Here is a 19,926-nt window from a genome sequence, read left to right as displayed (position 1 = left end):
AAGCTGGTTTAAATCCTACCTGTCCAATCGTTACCATTTCGTAGATTTAAATGGAGAGCTATCCAGGATAATGCTAGTAAATTATGGCGTGCCACAAGGGTCAGTTCTAGGACCCCTGCTTTTCACAATATACATGCTTCCATTAGGAAATATTATTAGAAGGCATGGAATTAGCTTCCATTGTTATGCTGATGATACCCAGCTATATATTTCATCCAAACCAGGCGATACAGCTCAATTAGCTCGCATAACTGAGTGTGTTGAAGAAATAAGAGATTGGATGACCCATAACTTTCTGCTATTAAATTCTGATAAAACTGAGATTTTGCTCATCGGCCCAAAAAATTGTACACAGAAGCTCCAGCATCTCAGCCTGCATTTAGACGGTTGTTCTGTAACTACTAGTTCAACGGTAAAAGACCTGGGAGTTATTTTAGACAGCAACTTATCTTTTAATAATCACATCAATCAAGTTACAAAAACAGCCTTCTTTCACCTTAGAAATATTTCTAAGCTAAGAAATATGTTATCTATATCTGATGCAGAGAAGCTCGTCCATGCGTTTATGACCTCTAGAATAGACTACTGTAATGCATTACTAGGTGGATGTCCTGCATCATTAATAAACAAGCTTCAGTTAGTTCAGAATGCCGCAGCAAGAGTTCTTACTAGGTCAAGAAAATACGATCATATAACCCCAATCTTATCGTCCCTACATTGGCTTCCTGTTAAGTTTCGAATAGACTACAAACTACTGCTACTCACTTATAAAGCACTAAATGGTTTGGCTCCCATGTATCTATCCAGTCTTTTAACACGCTACAATCCGTCACGCTCCCTGAGATCTCAAAACTCTGGGCTTCTAGTAGTTCCTAGAATAGCAAAGTCCACTAAAGGTGGTAGAGCATTTTCACATTTAGCTCCTAAACTCTGGAATAGTCTTCCTGACAGTGTTCGGGGTTCAGATACACTCTCCCAGTTTAAGTGTAGAATAAAAACATATCTTTTTAGCAAAGCCTACACATAACACACATCACACACATCACATCACAACCTTGTGCTCCAGAATATATGATTACATGCACATTATCAACTTGTGCTGTTAATATCATGAACAGCAGCTACGCTAATTCCTCTCCACTGCTTCTCTTTCTCTCCCCATCCCGAGGCATCCTGAGGTTTGGCCAGCTCCAGTCACGTCCAACCTCGTGAAGATTATGGACCTATGGATGATCATGGAGAAGTAGATGCCGAGTGTTTAAAGGCCCTGGCATGGAGAAGCTGATGCTGGATCTATGATGATCACAAATTGTTCTGTATTGTTGAAAGATTTATGACCAAACTCTTGATGTCACCCATATGAGGATGGGTTCCCCTTTGAGTCTGGTTCCTCTCAAGGTTTCTTCCTCATATCATCTAAGGGAGTTTTTCCTTGCCACTGTTGCCACGGCTTGCTCATCAGGGACAAACGCACACCATTCACCTTCACTGTTGTTTTCGGTAAAGCTGCTTTAAGACAATGTCTGTTGTGAAAAGCGCTATACAAATAAACTTGACTTGACTTGACCAAAAGTTTATATATATTATATATACAGTACAGACCAAAAGTTTGGACACACCTGCTCATTCAAAGAGTTTTCTTTATTTTCATGACTATGAAAATTGTAGAGTCACACTGAAGGCATCAAAACTATGAATTAACACACGTGGAATTATATACATAACAAAAAAGTGTCATATTGTAGGTCCTTCAAAGTAGGCATCAAGAGAATGCCAAGAGTGTGCAAAGCAGTAATCTAAGCAAAAGGTGGCTACTTTAAAGAACCTACAATATGACATATTTTCAGTTGTTTTACACTTTTTTGTTATGTATATAATTCCACATGTGTTAATTCATAGTTTTGATGCCTTCAGTGTGACTCTACAATTTTCATAATTATGAAAATAAAGAAAACTCTTTGAATGAGCAGGTGTGTCCAAACTTTTGGTCTGTACTGTATATATATATATATATATATATATATATATATATATATATATATATATATATATATATATATATATATATATATATTTTTTTTTTTTTTGTCAGAGGTGACAGTTATTGAATTGTACACATTAGGACTACACAGTCATAATGCGTCCTTCTGATTAACTTACGTTTTGGGATTTATGTTTTTCAAGTAATTATGCTTGGTTCCCACTCGCACTTTTGCACTATATGCTACCTCTAGCGCTGCTTTTAATTATCATAAAAGAGCTGACAATCACAGCTGCTGCCAAATAAGTGACTAAACAAGATTAAGTACACATTTAAACAAACCACAACATGAGTGTTAATATAGCTGTGGTAGCCACCCACTTGGCACATTAACTAGCCTGTTAAAGTTGATAAAACACATTTGTGGGTGGTGCCATTACACGGCTTGCAGCGAGCAGGCATTAGTGTTTAACAATGGAACATTTTTTATTCATGAAATAACAGCAAAAAAATCTTGTTGAATTCTACACTGTCTTTGGAAAGTATTTATAGCTCTTTCGATTTTATGCAAGTTATTATTTGATTGATTTCACTTAAAATCCATTACTTTGTTTACTTTGTTTTGGGTTTTTTTGCCCATTAATTTGCACTCTATAAGAAATATAAAAATCACTTTATACCACACAAACTGCACATGGACACTTTAAGGACAATCACACTAAATCACTTTAATTTGTAGTGTCAATATCTGCCATACGCATCCATCCCCGTCTAGATTCTTGTATATACATATATTTTTTATAGTTTATACTTTTTTTATTTATCTACTTTATTTTTTATCCTTAAATTCTATTCCTTTTTATGCTTAAATGTTGGACAGTCATACATGCATTTCACTGCATGTCGTACTCTGTATGTATGTGTATTTACTAAATAAAATTTTAACTTGAACCTTAAATGATAGGATGCAAAGACGACTTGAAGTATTGTTGAAGGTGCTTTTACCAAATGAATAAATAAAGGACCAAACCAGGTATCAAAGGAATTTCTTTGTTTATCTCATTTCTAAAAATAATTTTTTTATAACGGATTATTTAAAGTTGGAAATGTGCAAGTTTACAGGATGTCTCTGTATGCTGTAGCCTTACAATTTCCATTAACTGCAACAAGAAAGCTTTTTCAGCATCAAGCTACCACTGTGCACAAAGTAAGGTTTACAAAGACGTTGTTTGTTATGTCTGGAATGGAAGGACTCGAGTGGCCTGACCTCAACCCCACTGGACACCTTTATGATAAACTGGAACCCTGACTGCACCCCAGGCCTCCTCACTCAACCTCAGTGCCCGACCTTACGCATGCTCTTATAGCTGAATTAGCTCGAACCCACGCTCCAAAATCTTTTGGAAATCCTTCTGAAAGCTTTATAAGGTTATTAAAACAATAACAATAAAAAGCGACTAAACCTGGAATGGAACATTCAATAAGCACATGACGGTGTGATTGTCAGGTGTCCACAGGCCTTTGACCATATAGTGCACTTTATGAAGCCACTGTATAAAGGGTCTTGGGAATCATTGGCAAAACATAAAAAAAAACTTGATTTACACTATTACTAAAAATAAACTAATGTGGCCGAATGGAAAATTGCAATGCGTAGAATTTTAAAAACAACTTTTCGCTTGTTGTCTCTCTGGACTCTGTCCAACTACAGCCAGTAATGATGCAGAATAAGCAAAATTAGAGAAAGAAGTGGGAGAAGCAGTATTTTATGGTATGATGATAGGTTGCCAGGGTGTCTCCAGAGGCCTAGGTCAGCTCCTACAGTGCTTTGTTATTGTGATCTAATGTTGATGGATGTTTCCTCCTGTGCACCATTTATTTCATGGAGAGCCACAGAGTGGTTATTATGTAACCTGCAATGAAGGGAACTCAAGCAGCTCCTCTAAGGAGGTCCTACTACATATCTAGACAAGCAATAAAGTAAGTGTATTCATTTTGGTAGTTTGTACTGACCTACAAAACCTCTTCACAAGGTCTTCTCTGAATAATGTAAGCAAGAACACAAACTTGTATATGATGACCTTTAGTGGAGATAAGCAAAAGAGTAATTGGGCAAACAAAATCCTAAATGCGCTCCAAAAACTAACAATGCTTAAAGGATCACAGAATCAGAATTAAAAATACACCTACAAATACTTACAAATAGCAGATTATTTCTGGACTATCAGCCTACTGATCTCAGCCTGAGCATGCTTTTTCCACACAGCAAAGCCTAATTACAGTCAATGGCATCCTTCTCTGTTTAATAACCATTTAACGAGAGGAAATACTTCAGTGAGTAGCTACAAGTTCCCTTTCAGGAACTCAAACTGCGTCAACAACAGTTTGGGAACGCTTCTGTGTTGTCCATGCTCTGAATTACGTTCGCAATCCGTCCAATAAAAATTGCGGCGTCACTGGCTGGGTGATGTCACGACCAGGAAGCTGCAAAATGCGCATGGAGTGAAGCCAATGCTAGATTCTGCTTGTTCATGAAGCGCAAATTTTTTGTCAATAGTTTGTCCAAAAGAAATAATATAAAGCCGAGCAAAACGACTAAACCCACCTTCTGGCTGTGTGTTCCTTCATGCCCCGCTGTATTTCAGGAGGGTGGGAAATACACACAACCTTTGTGTGGTTTGTTTGGGAGCGGAGCATGGGAAGTCGGTTCTCGAGGGAGCCGACTGTGCACATTATGCTCGCATGTCCATGCAAATGCTCCGCTCCTAGTGGGCAAAGGGGGGGCTTGTCCCTTTCTCATGCCTCTCCTGCCAGGTCCAGCATTCGTTTGCATGCTTAGAAAGCATGTTTTTCGCCGGTTTCTTCCCCATGCGATGAGAGCATTCCACTCCGCCTCTCTTCCTCTGAGAAGGGTGGGGGTGGGTGCTCTTTGCGAGTCGGAAGTCGAGGAGCTCATGGAGGTTGTGACTTGGGCTAGATCTGTCTTGGCCAGCAGATGATCGCTTTCGTCCAGCAAGCTTGACGAACGCTTCCTGCAACCTACTTCACTCCACGTCAGGGTCTGCCATTCCTTTCGGACCTGCACACTGAGGTGTCCAGGTCCTGGGGAGAAGCCGTATTCGGCCCGCCTCTTTAGTTCCAAGGCACCGTTGTACTCCAACGTGATTGGAATGAAAGAAGGTGGTTATGGGTCAATGCCCCGGGTTGAAGAGACGCTGACCAGCTATCTCTCCACAGGGGTTGCATAATCCTGTAAGACCCCAATATTGCCCACCAAACCCCTGTGTAATACGTCGGCGCTGATTGGTTAGTGATTCTGTGGTCATGGTTCAAGAAGTAGACACTCTCCTGAGGAAGGAGGCCATCAAAGTGGTCCCCCCATCAGAGAGTCCAGGTTCTACAGCCAGTACTTTATAGCCACACTCCCGGTATCCCTGCAGCGCTTTCTTCTACTTATAAAAGCTAGCGTCGGCTTCACTCCATGCGCTATTTATAGTTCCTGGTCATGACGTCACCCCACCATTGACGCCGCAGTTTCCATTGAACGGATTACACATGTTTATTTACAAGACATGATCTCATCAGTGCTTGCTAACCTACACAAATTCACACATATTATGATGCAATGCTGCTTATGTCTGAGGACGAAAAACACCATATGTGATTTCCCTCTTAAACTCTCTGCCCTTTTCAACAAAGCAGGGTCATGTCTACCTGCCTTGTAACTGACTTACTCAAAACCTGACTGAATGGACAAATTAGTAACAACAGACCTTTATGTCTTAGCAGAGACATTACAGCCAGGCTAGACTACATAGGTCATATTTCACCAAGGAGACAACACAAAAGATTCCTTAGACCTGCAAAAAAAAACAAAACACATCCAGCTGTTACAGACTCTGGTTATGTTAAATACCACTTTCCAATCCAGACCTACACCCTGTTTATGAGTGTGCATGTTGCAGTCAAATTTACACAAATCTGACTAACAATGTGCAAATCAAAGCATTTTATACTCCAGACTGAAAAAGCTACAGCTCTTTTTTTTTTTTACCAAACATGATGAGCTGAATTTCCTGCATAATAACTGAGTTCTGTGTTGTTACATAGTTTGTTGTGTACTTAGCGTTTGCTGTGTGGGTATAAGAATAGAGATAATTGTGGTGCATGGCTTATTCAATGACACTGTATCACAAACAGTGAAATTCAAACTTGTGTTCAAAAATAACAACTATACACCTGTCACCAAGGAAATGGTTTTAATTTTAATTAAAGGAAGGTAAACTGTTTATTTGGTCTACAACAAGATTACAAAGCATGTGCAGGATCTCATTGTTGAAATGACATCACTCAGTGAAGAGTGACGAAAAACTGGCAAAATACTGTACTGTACCACTGATAAGGCCTTAACAACTAGAGAAAAAGGGGCACCACAGTGAAAAGGCCAAGAACAGGCTGTCCTTCCAAAAATAAACAAAAGGACAAGAAAAAAAATCATCAGGGAAACTTTCAAAAGACTGACGGCAAAGTAAAGAAATGCAGAAAAAAGTACTGGTCACTTCCTTCATGTAATAACAATCCCTTGTATTCTTCTTATAGAATCTGGGCTATGGGGTAAGATGTCTAGACAGAAGCCCTTTTTTTTTTTTTTTTTTTACAAAAATACATTAAAAAAAATAACTGCACTGAAAGCTCCTATTTACCAATCTATTTTAGCATAAAACCTGCAGGCCTCTGTTAAACAGCTGAAAAAAGATTTTCACATTCCAGCATGACAACAACCCAGAGCACAAAACTCAACAAAACTCAACTTGTAATGTCTCAATTAGAGCCCAGATCTAAATCCTATTGAAAACCCAAGGAACATGAAGGTGGCTTTGAATAGGAAATCCTCTCAATATTTTGATAGATTGTGCAGAATTTTTGCAAGAGTGAAATAACATTTCCAAGCCAAGATGTGCCAAGTTGGTACTTTCCCAACTGGCTGAATGCAGCATTAGTCAAGTCAAGTCAAGTCAAGTCAAGAGGCTTTTATTGTCATTTCTACTATACACAGTGGTACACAGTACACAGTAAAAACGAGACAATGTTCCTCCGGAACCCTGGTGCTACACTAAACAATAACATAAAGCTACAACACAACACAAGCTACATAAAGTGCATCGAGTGCAACCTAGTGCAAACAGTGCAGACAAAAAAACAGTACAGACAGACAATACAAGACAGGACACAAAACCAAGATAGCGCCGACCAGTAAACCTACTGTATACTTGGTTATACAGTACTGTGAACTGTAAAAACTATACCCGGGAGTGAATATTAGAACGCAATGTAGTGCAAAAATACAGCAAAATGATTATATATATTATATATAATAACAATATATATTATATTATAATGTGGTTATTACGATCATTTCAGTATTCCGATTTATAGTGTGTGATTAATTTCTTTAGTATGACTGAGAAAGTCACAGTCATTCAGAAACTGAAACAAAAGCTAAATACAAGGAGGGGTTAAACCAGGACTTTCAATTTTACAGATATAAAAATGGATGTTTACTCCATACATGCAGTAGTATGTGGCTAGCATGTCCTAGCATGTTGCGGGCCAGTAAATCAAGATGGCAGACAACAGTGTTAGTGTGTGCATGCAATAGCATGTGGCAATGAAGTTTATTGTGGCATCAAAAGGTGTCAAAACCACAGATATCTACAGAAGACATCAAGCACAGTACAGTGATGAGATGCTCAGCCACAGTAAAATAACTGAATGGTGTAAACATTCTACTGGCTATACGTTTGCCAGTGACAATTCCAGTCGTGGTGGTTCCCTGATGACGAAGTGTAACAGGCTGTCCTAGGATGGTTCTGGCATACTGACAAATCTTTCTATCAAATCTTGTCAGGCATTTGTTAAATGCTGGGATAAGTGTCTAAATGTAGCAATGAGTATGTCGAAAAATAAATGCAGTTTCCACTCCTTATAATTTGTTCTTTTATTATTGACTTGAACCCACACATATAAAGTAAAGGTGCTCAATTCCGAGGTAAAATTTTATATTTTTTAAATAATAGAATTTGGAGACATACAAAAAATATCTTCAAATGACCTGCACATGAATTCCTGCATAATAAATAAATACTCACCCATGAAGGATCCTGTGCTACAGATAAGGCTGAAGAAGCAGCTCTCTGGAGGTAGTGTGCCACACTTACTACAAATAAACACATACCAATGTAGGGGTTAAACACTGAGGGACTCAAAATCCAGACTGTCCATGATTCATTTATTTATAGCCAGTGCAGATAAAGTATTAATTACTGTCCGCATTCATTAAATACTCTAAATAAATATTCTGATACAAAAACACACACAAAATGAGCTCTAACTTGAATCCTACAAAACTGGTGCTTTAACAGCGGTATGAGGGAGAGTAGAAATAACATAAGATTCATCCGGCGATCAGCTCACATACAACAAAACAAACACCAATACCAAATGTGCAGGTGTGTCCATAAATCACATCACACAAACTTTTTAAATAAATATACATGTTTATCATATTGCCATCGAGAAATCTGTTGTAGATTATCCACCCAGTTTCTTCCTCAAACCTCAACATAATTTCCCTCTTCATATGTAGGTTGAAACAATGCACCTTCTATAAATATATGGCTTCATCAACGCTTTCTACAGACTCCAGTGTGCAAGTTCATGTCTCTCGCTGAGTCTGACCCTTTACCCACTTTACTACACCTCAGTGCCAGGAAAAAGGGATGTTAGGAATCTATAAATGCCTTTCGAGCCTCTTCCTCACACACCCAACCCTCTTTCTAACAGAACTTCAGATACAGGCTGAAATTCTTTTGCCTGGCAAGGGTTATCAAATTTCTTTAAAAAACGATTATTCACAATAATGACTATGATAAGACTAATGATTTACATATTAATTCTTTTATAGCGTTACAGATAAAACAAATACCAGTTGTGCTACCTTATATATCACTGGTCACTTCAATAGGAACCAGAATTCGAATATTGACTTAAATCATTATAATAATACACAAGTATTCAGACTCTTTACTCAGTACTTAGTTGAAGCACCTTTGGCAACAATTACAGCTTCGAGTCTTTTTGGGTATGATGCAACAAGCGTTGCACACCAGGACTGGGGGATTTTCTGCCATTCTTTATGGCAAATCCTCTCAAGCTATGGGTTTTGCAGTGAGGAGAGGCTTCTGTCTAGCCATACAGCCCAGTTCATTGGAGGGCTAAAGTGATGGTTGTCCTTCTGAAACCTTGTCCTAACTCCACACAGGATCCCTGGAGGATCATAGTCAGAGTGACTGATTGCTCAGTTTGTCTGTGTGACTAGCTCTTGGAAGAGTCCTGGTTGTGCTACACTTCTTCCATTTGAGAATTACGAAGGCCACTGTGCTCTTGGGAATCTTCGGTGCAGCAGAATATTTTGTAGCCTTCCACAGATCTGTGTCATGAATCAATACTGACTCTGTAGGCAGTTCCTTTGACCTCATGGCTTGGTATTTGTTCTGATATGCATCGTCAGCTGTGAGGCCTTTTATAGAGTGGTGTGTGCCTTTCCAAATCATGTCCAATCAATAAACTTTTCCACAGATAGACACCAGGCAAGGTGTAGAAACATCTCAGCAATGATCAAAAGAAATGAGAGGCACCTGAGTTAATTTCAAGTGTTTTTTAAGTTACAGACATTTCTAGAATTTAAGAATGCAACATAGGAAAATTGAAAAAAGTTAAAGTGGTCTGATTACTATCTGAATGTACTGTAGAGTACTTTGAATAAACTAAAATTAGACAGCTAAAAGTATATGAATATTGAAAGGGGACATTTGTTCTTATAACTGTTCAGTTTTAAAATTTTAGCTCCTACAGGCTCCGAAGTACTTCGCTTTCACAGCAGAAGTTTTGTTTCTAATGTTTTGACTATCCTGTTATATAATTCAGCTCAGTTATAGATTTGATTTCTCATTTATTTGCAGTGTGGTATTAACCCCAGACGTTAATCATAACCTTTTTATCCATCTTTACCATAAGTGCCAACAATTCTGTTCACTATATATCTCACTTTATTAGCATTATGGCGGCATTGAGCCTATATGATTCACAACTTGACAAATAAAAGGGCATTTGCAAATCAGCCACAACAATTTCTTGTTGAATGCTAAAAGTCCCTTATATATTAATAACACTCTACTTATTTTTTTTTCAATAGCCCTTCTTAAGCAGGCCCAGAACCATTTGCAGAAGAACAAATCAACAACAACTCTCAGACTCAACAATTACAGTGGGGCCAGTGATTCTAAGGTGCCAGAAAAGATCACCCTAAATAAGTATGTTAAAATGTTCCTGTATTCCTGTTCACTCTAGTTCTCACGCTCACTCTCGTATTCCCTCGCTTTTTACACACGTAGTAGTTCTATTTCGGGAGACTGTTATAGCAGGAAGTGAAGAAACGTACAACTCGTGAAAAAAGGGAAGAATAACAATATTTCATATGTTCTCTTAATAACAACTGCAGAAATTTCTTCAAGTTAAAAAAAACCACACCTTTCTTTTGCAAAAGCAGCTAACAAGAATGTGATATGTCCAATACACATAGCCATTACAAAGATATGATTTTGGGAAAGGGTATTATCTATACTAAATCTTACAGGACATACTGGAGATTTTACAGTGCAAACACTGCACACACCTACCACAGTCATGTGAAATGTTATTAGTTTGCTGCTTTGCCACTCAGAATTTTTTGTTTCTTATGCTACCCAGGATAAGTTGGAGATAGCATAATGGTGTTGTAGACACTCCCCAACTCTCTACATGAACAACTAGAATGCCATTTGCAAGGAAAATCAGCCACAGCAAGTTGTTTTTAAATGTTCGGGCACTTTTCATGGCACTTTTCGGGCCCATGCATTGTTCAGTGTATATTATTAAATTTAATAATAGATACATAATTGCAGAGTTGAATGGTACCATTATGGAAACTATGCCAGAAATTGCAAACATTTCTATAATGGCCAAATCCTGAGGATTTGACAGACATACCTGATCAGAGGCACATTGTCCAGAGTACAGCATAGCGTTGGTCCCCTCTGCATGGGCAGATCTTCCTCACATGACTGATTATATAACCTGAAACATGTGCACAGGCCAAATGTAAAATAAATAAATAAATATTTTTTGTAAATGTAAACAGCGCGATAAAACAATTAGGTAAGTTCAGTATGAACCAAGCAAAGCAACCATACTAATATATTAGAGGATTTGCTTTTACAATATTGAGACCCGATGTCAGCAACTAAACTAAATAATATGTTATACCAAATTTTCTGCCATTACAACTCATATTTCTTTGAAATAAAGGGGAATTCAGAATACAGAAAAGCTATAAATAAAAATATTGTGCTAATAAAATGTATCTGACACATTAGATGAAGCGAAGCATTTAACCATCTAAAGTTTCTTGGTTAACATAAATATGGGTGTCACCTGAAAGAGTAGATAACAGGCAAGTTGAAACATATAACAGATTTCTGTAATAAATGTATAACTTAGTACTAACTAGTAGATGTTTCACTGCAGTTGTGCATATAAAGACTTCTGCCGTGTATTGATGTGTAAAGAATCACAAGGTCAAACTCTTACCAGTTATCCACAGGACAAACATGCTGGTTATTAAGGGCCATGGCATACCTGACATAAAAAAAGACAAAAAAGCACATTGATGAAGCGGGGCTGCTAGAAATGTTGATGTCCAATGGCAGATCTCAAAACTCAAAATTCAAATCTAATTTTGTCTCAAATGCTTAATACTACAAATGATACATTTTACAAATCAACACATAAAGAGACACATTGATGGAGAATGATTTCTACATTACAACAATTACATTTTTATAAAATGTACATCATTTAAAGGATTTCAACTTATTTTTCCTTTCACCAACACTGTAACAATATTTAAATCTCCTTACTTGCTAAAGGGGCAAGTTCAAAGAAGACCAGAGTAATAATAACCCTTTAGTGTTGTAACAAATGGGCATCAGATGGCAGTCAGTGCTTGGCTTCTAAAAGTCTACATTCTCACTTTCATAAGACTTGCAAAGTAACATAGACAGCATAGAGGACAGGGTTTTATACACCCTCATCAACAAGCTGTCAATGCAAAGCTCATTTAACCAGCTCACATAATTTATATTTGTCCAACGCAATCGCATTTGACCAACGGCAGGGTCAGAAACAGGTTAAATACCAGTTAGGGTTATTTTCATCTCTCAATGCATCTAAATCTGTGTTTGTGTGCATGGGTATACGTACACACAGTAGGATGCACTTTTAGGACAAAATACTATTAAACACTCAGTAAAAATGCATTTGGTAAATAAACAAACTCCCATCTGCCTCAAACGCTGTTTGAATAATTATACTGTTACTAGGTCACCACTAACACCAACATCACTTGCCAGCAATTTACCACAGGCTCTGTAGTACTGGAAGCAGATGGCAAAGTGCGGCATTTTCAAGACCTTGTTTCCTCTTACATAATGCAGTAACGAAAGGTACAAAAACCCTTTCTTGAGCTGTGAGTTAAAAGCAATATTAAACAAACCTCAGCCTACACCATGTGGTGTAGACAAATCTCATAAACTATTTGAAAGATGGTGTGTTGCGTAAAGCAAAAAATAATTTAAATCAACAACAACAACCCGTGAAAACATGGTAAGGTTATGTGTCTCCAGTCCTTTTGGGGGTCAGCCCAATTACCTGGGCGTTTGGGAAACTGCATATCAACAATTGAAATCCAATCGCAAACAAAGCTTAAATAGAAACATTTCTGTAGAAATGTATTAGAAATGGAAAAGATTCAAACAATACATAGCTAGATCTAAATTCTGCAAACTAAAAAACGAAGTATGTGGAGAAGAATCTGGCAAAGTGAACACTCAAGCTTCTGTTAGTATTAGTGCAAAAACAACTGCATTGTAAAACTAGCAAAACAGAATTCTGTGGCTGTATTTGAAGAACTGACATTTTCAATAAATCCTTCAGTGTGGCCATCATTTAAGTTGCCTTTTAACCAGTCAACAGGAGTCATAAAAACAGCTATTTAGAGCTCAGCACAAGTGAGTCCACATTTATTGTGAACCATCCCTCACTTCTGGAGACGTGGAAAGCTCCGCTCGAGCTTGTCTGAGGACCAATGAGAAGCGGCTGACGTATTCTGGAAAGTGTGGGTAAGCACTCCACCCCTGTGTTGTACTCCTTCACCCATGCTTTAAGTAACTATCCCTGCCCTGCTAGATGAAAACACGGGGCTACAGAATGGATTTAGGAAAAACATACCATTCATAAGTAACTAGGGAGCATTCCAGTGCTGAGATAATTGCATAGTATTATAGTGACTTAAAAGAAAAATTTTAATCCCTGTGTAGCGTAAACCTCGTAGAGTTGCATTGCAAGTGATGAAGAAACTCTAGCTCATAAATCATAAAACATCCAGCTTCCCCTTTCGACTTAACCTATTTATTACTACTGTGGCCTATTCCTGCTCGCAGTCCATGCGATCTCTTCCTTTCTCTGAGACTCTATCTTGTAATACCAATCATCCGTCTCCACACCCCCCTGTCCTCTACATCTGCCTCTGTCACACCAACTACCTGCATGTCTTCCTTCACCACATCCATAAACCTCCTCTTTGGTCTTCCTCTTTTCCTCCTTTCTAGTGGCTCCATCCTCAGCATTCTCCTCCCAATATACCCCATGTCCCTCCTCTGCACATGTACAAACCATCTCAATCTGGCCTCCCACACCTTGTCACCAAAACGTCCTGCATGCACTGTTCTTCTAATAAACTTGTTTCTAATCCTGTCTATCCTCGTCACTCCCAACGAAAACCTCAGCATCTTCAGCTCTGCTACCTCCAGCTTTACCTTCTGTCTTTTACTCAATGCCACTGTCTCATACAACATCGCAGGTCTCACCATAGTCCTATAAACTTTCCCTTTCACTCTTGCAGATACCCTTCTATCTGAAATCACTCCTGTCACACTTCTCCACCCTGCCTGCACTCTTTTCTTTACTTCTCTAACACACTATTACTTTGCACTGTTGACCCCAGGTACCTGAACTCCTCCACCTTCTCCACTTCTTCTCCCTGCACCACTCCACCTCCCTCTCATTCACACATGTCTTACTCCTACTGACTTTCATTCCCCTTCTCTCCAGCGCATACCTCCACCTCTCCAGGTGCTTCTCCATCTGCTCCCTACTCTCACCACAAATCACAATATCATCCGCAAACATCATAATCCACAGAGACTCCTGTCTGACCTCGTCTGTCAACCTGTCCATCACCACTGCAAACAGGAAAGGGCTCAGTGCGGATCCTTGATGCAGTCTAACCATATATATATATTTTTTTAAATACTATTGTAATTTTCGGATCATATCAGCATCGATATACACGATGACGTCTCTTTTTACTATCTGGGTAGGTTAGAGTAGTATCTATGTCAATATACATCAACAATCTGTAGCCACATTATTACCATGTTACTAACAGTATAGATGTCCTGGGCTACATTAAATGTGATTGTGGAAATCTCAGACAACATGCCATATTCTAACTAATCCCTAGATTGCATATCATAACTGAGGTACAATGGCTTTTTAGATTCAGTAACAAGTCTATATGACTATAAACCTATTCAGTTTCATTCTAGCTGTGGTTTTGAGATGATCCAACAGCAACCATGCACCTTTGTATCTGTCCATTTGTGCATACAAATGGGCAAAAGCATTATAACGTGCTAATATTTGAACAGTGTCCGATATACGTGTGTGTGTGTGTGTGTGTGTGTGTGTGTGTGTGTGTGTGTGTGTGTGTGTGTGTGTGTGTGTGTGTGTGTGTGTGATCACAGGGCCACTCACACAACCCAGATGCCGGTGATGGTGAGGACGGGCAGGCTGATGGGCAGAATCATCCACCCTGACATGACCATCATGTCCTCTGCCTGGATCTCCAGCCTCGCACCTCGGCCTCATCAACAATCACATCTCACTTCATGGCTGGGTTCATCATCGATACCAGAAACCCTGTAAAGTAGGAGAAACCGGGTTCATACACCAAGAACAAGAAAGACGGCTAGCTTCTTTCTAAACACGTATGCATTTAGCACAGGCACATTACCACTTACAGCAAAATAGAGCAAAAAACAATATCTCGAAATAATTTATAGGGTTAGAGAAGGTGACATCTTCAAATATTTGCAACAGAATCAAAAAAAAAAAGGAGAAAGAAAAAACGCTAATCGACACACAGCAGCCGGACAAACCAGGCGTGTGGATCTGGGTTTCATTATTGTACCTTGCCCCTCTCGGTGAGGTCCAGCAGCCGCTTCTCTTCCACCTTTGCAGTATTTCCTGAATGTGAGATGATCGGATCGGGAGCGCAGGTTAGAGTCAAACACTCAGGAATCCTGCGCTTTTGTTAACCGTTTTTTCCGCATGTGTAAACCGCTTGTCCTGTGGTGTGTATGTGAGTGTATGAGTGTAAAAGAGAGAGAGCTTCACGGAGATGCAGCTCGGCTCCAGGCTACGGCTGTGTGGCGCTGCTGCGCGCTGCTGTGCTCCTCCTCCCCTGGGCATCTGTATCTCCGTGATTTTTTGGTTTATTTATTTTTATTTGTTTAAATTACGATCATTTTAAAACACAAAAACATCCAACCTGTTATTCAGGTAATAGTCGTTCACGATCAGGAAGAAAAATACACTTTCGTTTTTCTTTTTTTTTCCGTCTTATTTTGGGAAACTTGATTTGATGACACGGATGAAAGACATACCTGTTCTTCACGTGCCACCAGGGGGACAACACGTGAAAAGCAGACTCGTATCACGTGACTGAAGACGAGCGTGCTCTATGCATATCATTTCGCTATGATGATTTCGCTATGATGCTGCTTTTGCACTTTTTTTTTGCAACACCAAACCTACTATCAGAAATCTCAATGCACTTCACTTCGACGTCTTGAGTTGCTGAAAGACTCAGATGCTTTTATTGTTTCATAACAATAAAAAACCTGACCATTTTTAACGTGTACACAAAAATATTCTATGTACAGTGATATACAGAATTAGCTCGATCTGTGAATGACCTATACGTTTCCCTGCGCATGCGTCTGTTGTAATGTATTTTCATTTATTCTTTTTATACAATCACAAATTAGTCACATCTTTCATGCACGAGAGTGAACGTAAATGAGTTAAATAATTATTAAAGTTTTAGGATTAAGGTTCATTTTAGCAGTGCTAAAACGCTTTTAGTCTTCGTTTCATAAATTATTACAAAACTGTAACCCTCTCTATTGGTATAAACTTACAATTATAAACTTTCTTTTATACAACTTCAACATAAAATAAAAATCAATTGAATTATTGTTACTAAAACGTTTTAGGAATTAGGAAATGTTCTTCTGTTTGTGCCCTATAGCATGCATATTTATAAATGTAGACCAAGATCAAAAAGGCCTTCTGGGACAACTGTAATTTGGAAATATTGCAGGAGTTCAACAGGGTTGCCATGGTAGACTTGTAAATATTGAGATTGAATTTGTAAAGATGCTAAATAAACAATTCTGACTAATCCCCTGCCTGGAGCATGTCATTTGTTAGATTTATTTAGATTTCGGTTTCATAAAGTAAATTATGTGGATTTGATGCCTAATGCTTTGAGAAATTGTATGACAATACAAAACAAAAATGACAAAAAAATACCCAGTTAAAAAAATACCCAGTTAAAAATATACCCAGTTAGATTATCTTGAAAAATGGTTCACACAAAAATGTAAATGTCTGCAGTGAAAAAAAGATCACATCAGAAATGCATTTTATTTATTTGAACTTTATTTGGCTTTTACTTTTAATGACAAAGAGATCGAATAACACCATCTAGTGGTTCTTGTGTAGTAGCTGTGGTATCTTTTGTTTAGAATTTCTCTCTTTCACTTTATATATTACCAATAAAAACAAGTAGTCAAACCTATGAGAGGATTTAAATAAACATGCCCTTTAAAAGAAAAGGAAATGCAGTAGTTTTCTAGAATATTACCTGTGCATTTAAATGTATAAATTAAATTTTACAGTATCCTTATAGTACTTCCATAACCCCAGACTCCAAACCCTGCATAGAGTGGCTGATTGAATGAAGTATGTACTTTGTGGAGGAGAGTCATTGTGTCTGAGACACTATAAAATGCCAGTGTTGCAGCCTTGTGGTCTAAATACACTCCTATTTTTGAAGAAATAGGCAGTGGTATGGAGACACGCTTACTTTGGTGCATGAATGTGCACTTAGACTCGGAGCAGTACAGACTCCAGGATTGATCATTCCAGCCAAAGCTGCAAATATTGTCACTGCCCTTCCTTTTTATTTCTTTGTTCGTTACAGCTATGTCTACTTCTGTTCCACTCCATTCAATCTCCCAGTAGTAACGGCTACCGGTCATACCCTCCCTGCACAGCACCTGCTGCCAGTAGTCAAACCTCTCTGGGTTCTCAGGATATGCGTTGGGTTCGTTGCTCATCTGCACCACTTTGTTTCCCTTGGAAAGTTGTAGATTTGGGTGAGCTGTTAGTGGGTCCAGGAAAAGCTGACAGTAATCTGTACAGAAACCAGCACAGCAAGATAGTCTAATATAAAAAAATTGTGTACATGCATAAATGCATCACATGCATATGTTCAAACACATTAAATGTTATTCCATTCAAAATAATTGCTTACAACATGAACTTGGGTATATATTTTAGTTTTCTAACTTGCGTCACAGTTCAGTTTGCAGGCTTGAGTATTGTGAACAACACACCCTTGCTTTTCCATATTGCATACAATTTGCATATTCAATCCAATCCAACTTGCATGCCATTTTTAACTACTACTAAACATAAATTTAAATCTTAGACAATTGTGCTACCTGACCTCAAGATGTAGGCTAACAAGAACATGGTTGTGTTAAAGATATTAGAAATCCAAGTCACAAGGTCCTTATGTGGAATCCCAGCTTTTTAGTTTTAGACCGAGCAAGGTCCATACCATTTAAGTGCTTCAGGGCTGACCTTGTGCTCTGACCCCAGCTTCTTTAAAGCTTGTCAAATAATTGCACTATGCTGTTGTATTTGTTTCTGTCAATGAAAAGCTTTCTTCCTTTTTAACATGCATCTTTTCCCATTTTCTTTTCCCAAGACTTTAGAACCTGCAACCAACCGCACCCCAATCGCTATATTTAACAAAACTATTTTTATTTCTGGTTTAATTTGAGATTTTCTTAGAACTGCTTCAGTATGCAAAACATTTAGAAGTTCACAAAAACATCTTACGCTGTAAAAATTCCTCCCTCTTTCTTGGTTCTAGGATCTGCAGAATTTGAACTTCACTTGCTGTAAAAAAAAGAAAGAAAGTGCAAAGTCACAAATGTTTTATAATATAAATCACTTGAAACACTTAAAAAATCCATAAATTGTATTTTACCAACCTGCAGATGAGACCTTGTTCAGTTCTCCATTGCTTACATTTTCTATTTGCACCTTCAGCTCAGAGATGGTTTTCTTTACTTTATCAAAAGAATAAAGTGGAGACAGTGTCACTTTGGATAAGTCCTCATATCCTGTGGGTGCAGAAAGAGACTCCCAGCTCTGTGGCCAGAATACTATGTTTATTTTATGATTATGACTATTTTGATTATTATCGCACATATCTCACACAAAACAATATATTGTTTTCCAATCCATACCTGTAAGAAATGTATATGATCTTCAGAATGAGAAAGTCTCTCCAGGTCATTGTGTTTCATCCTCAGTAATGTGATTTCCTCCTCTATTCGGCTCAGGTGTCTTTCAGCTTGAGTCATCAGAGCTGTTTCTTGGGCTCGGATCATCTCCTTGACATCAGTGTACCTCCTCTCTAAAGCTTGCATCAACTCTGTGAATATTCTTTCATTCTCCTCCAACACACTCTGAGATGAGTGCTGTAGAGAATTAGAAAAAGACTATTTAGGGGTAGTAAAGGTTAAAGACGTTAGTATGGTGGGAAAAAAGCAGTATACAGTAACACATATGGTGAAAAAAAAGTGTATTAGACACTCAACTAGTTTCTAGTAAAGCCCTACCTTCAGAGCCTCTTTAGCCTGTAACAAATCTTGCCACTTCTTCACTCTCTCATCAATCTTGTGCTGAGAGGTCAGCAGTTTAGCACTAAGCTGTTTCTGCAGAAGTAAAATAGAGCTTATGTTTACTGGGCAACATCACCTAAGGATCACAATATTTTCTAACACTACTATATTAAAAGTTATCAAGCTATATTTTCAATATGTAACAAAATAAGGATTGTTTTAATATTGCTGAAAAATATTAACCTGTTTCTCTGTTCTTTCAGATGCAGCTGAGACAATGTCATGTTTTTTATGTTCATCCATGATGCACAGGACACAAACGCACGTCTGATCCGAGCGGCAGTAGACCTCCAGTAGTTTGTCATGTTCAGCACAGATCTTTTCTTTCAGCTGCCCTGTTGCTGGCACCAACTTGTGCTTCATCAGTGCTGGGTATTCATAGTGAGCTTGCAGATGGGTCTCACAGAATGAGGTCAGGCATGTTAGACAGGACTTCACAGCCTTTATCTTTTTCGTCAGGCAGAAATCACAGAGTACATTTTGCTGGCTGTTCCGGCTGCTGGGTCTTGGGTTGCTGTATTTTCCATAGGACTCAGATCGCTGGGACTTTCCAAGAGAGCTGTGACGGCTCTGGTCTGCCACACTGCTACGTCGAGACATTTTGAGTTCTCAGTGAAAATGCACAGACATACTCTCTGTGTGTGGTGTAGTTTCAATGAAACTGTGGTGTGACAGGTTTAA

General features: G+C 38.5%; 2 protein-coding genes across 3 annotated transcripts in view; both read right to left on the bottom strand.

The window, feature by feature from the left end:
• LOC310725391 (transmembrane protein 150A) overlaps positions 1–15,883 on the bottom strand; it is a 35,797-nt gene extending 19,914 nt beyond the window's left edge. The window contains exons 1-5 of one of the 2 annotated variants that reach the window (XR_014533344.1): positions 15,390–15,883; positions 14,954–15,118; positions 11,669–11,716; positions 11,069–11,155; positions 8,131–8,198 (exon numbers count right to left, since the gene is read on the bottom strand). Coding sequence is in view for 1 of the 2 variants with exons in the window: in XM_083540317.1 (XP_083396443.1) it covers positions 8,131–8,198; positions 11,069–11,155; positions 11,669–11,716; positions 14,954–15,027 (277 nt within the window). In the remaining variant the exon portion in view is untranslated. The remainder of the gene's footprint in view (positions 1–8,130; positions 8,199–11,068; positions 11,156–11,668; positions 11,717–14,953; positions 15,119–15,389) is intronic. The other variant, XM_083540317.1, reaches the window with a different exon arrangement.
• Positions 15,884–16,902: 1,019 nt separating this feature from the next.
• On the bottom strand, positions 16,903–19,845 carry ftr14l (finTRIM family, member 14-like; the record flags this gene model as incomplete). The annotated part of the gene is made up of 6 exons (XM_083539016.1): positions 16,903–17,681; positions 18,395–18,454; positions 18,550–18,709; positions 18,808–19,041; positions 19,183–19,278; positions 19,429–19,845. 6 exons carry the CDS (start codon positions 19,843–19,845, stop codon positions 17,158–17,160), a joined length of 1,491 nt encoding a protein of 496 aa, XP_083395142.1. The 3' UTR covers positions 16,903–17,157.
• Positions 19,846–19,926: the final 81 nt, after the last annotated feature.

The sequence above is a fragment of the Silurus aristotelis genome (genome assembly GCF_946808225.1).
Source record: "Silurus aristotelis genome assembly, chromosome: 4".
Classification (NCBI taxonomy): Eukaryota; Metazoa; Chordata; class Actinopteri; order Siluriformes; family Siluridae; genus Silurus; species Silurus aristotelis.
The sequence above is the reverse complement of the archived record's forward strand: the minus strand, read 5'-3'. Positions and strand labels throughout refer to the sequence as shown.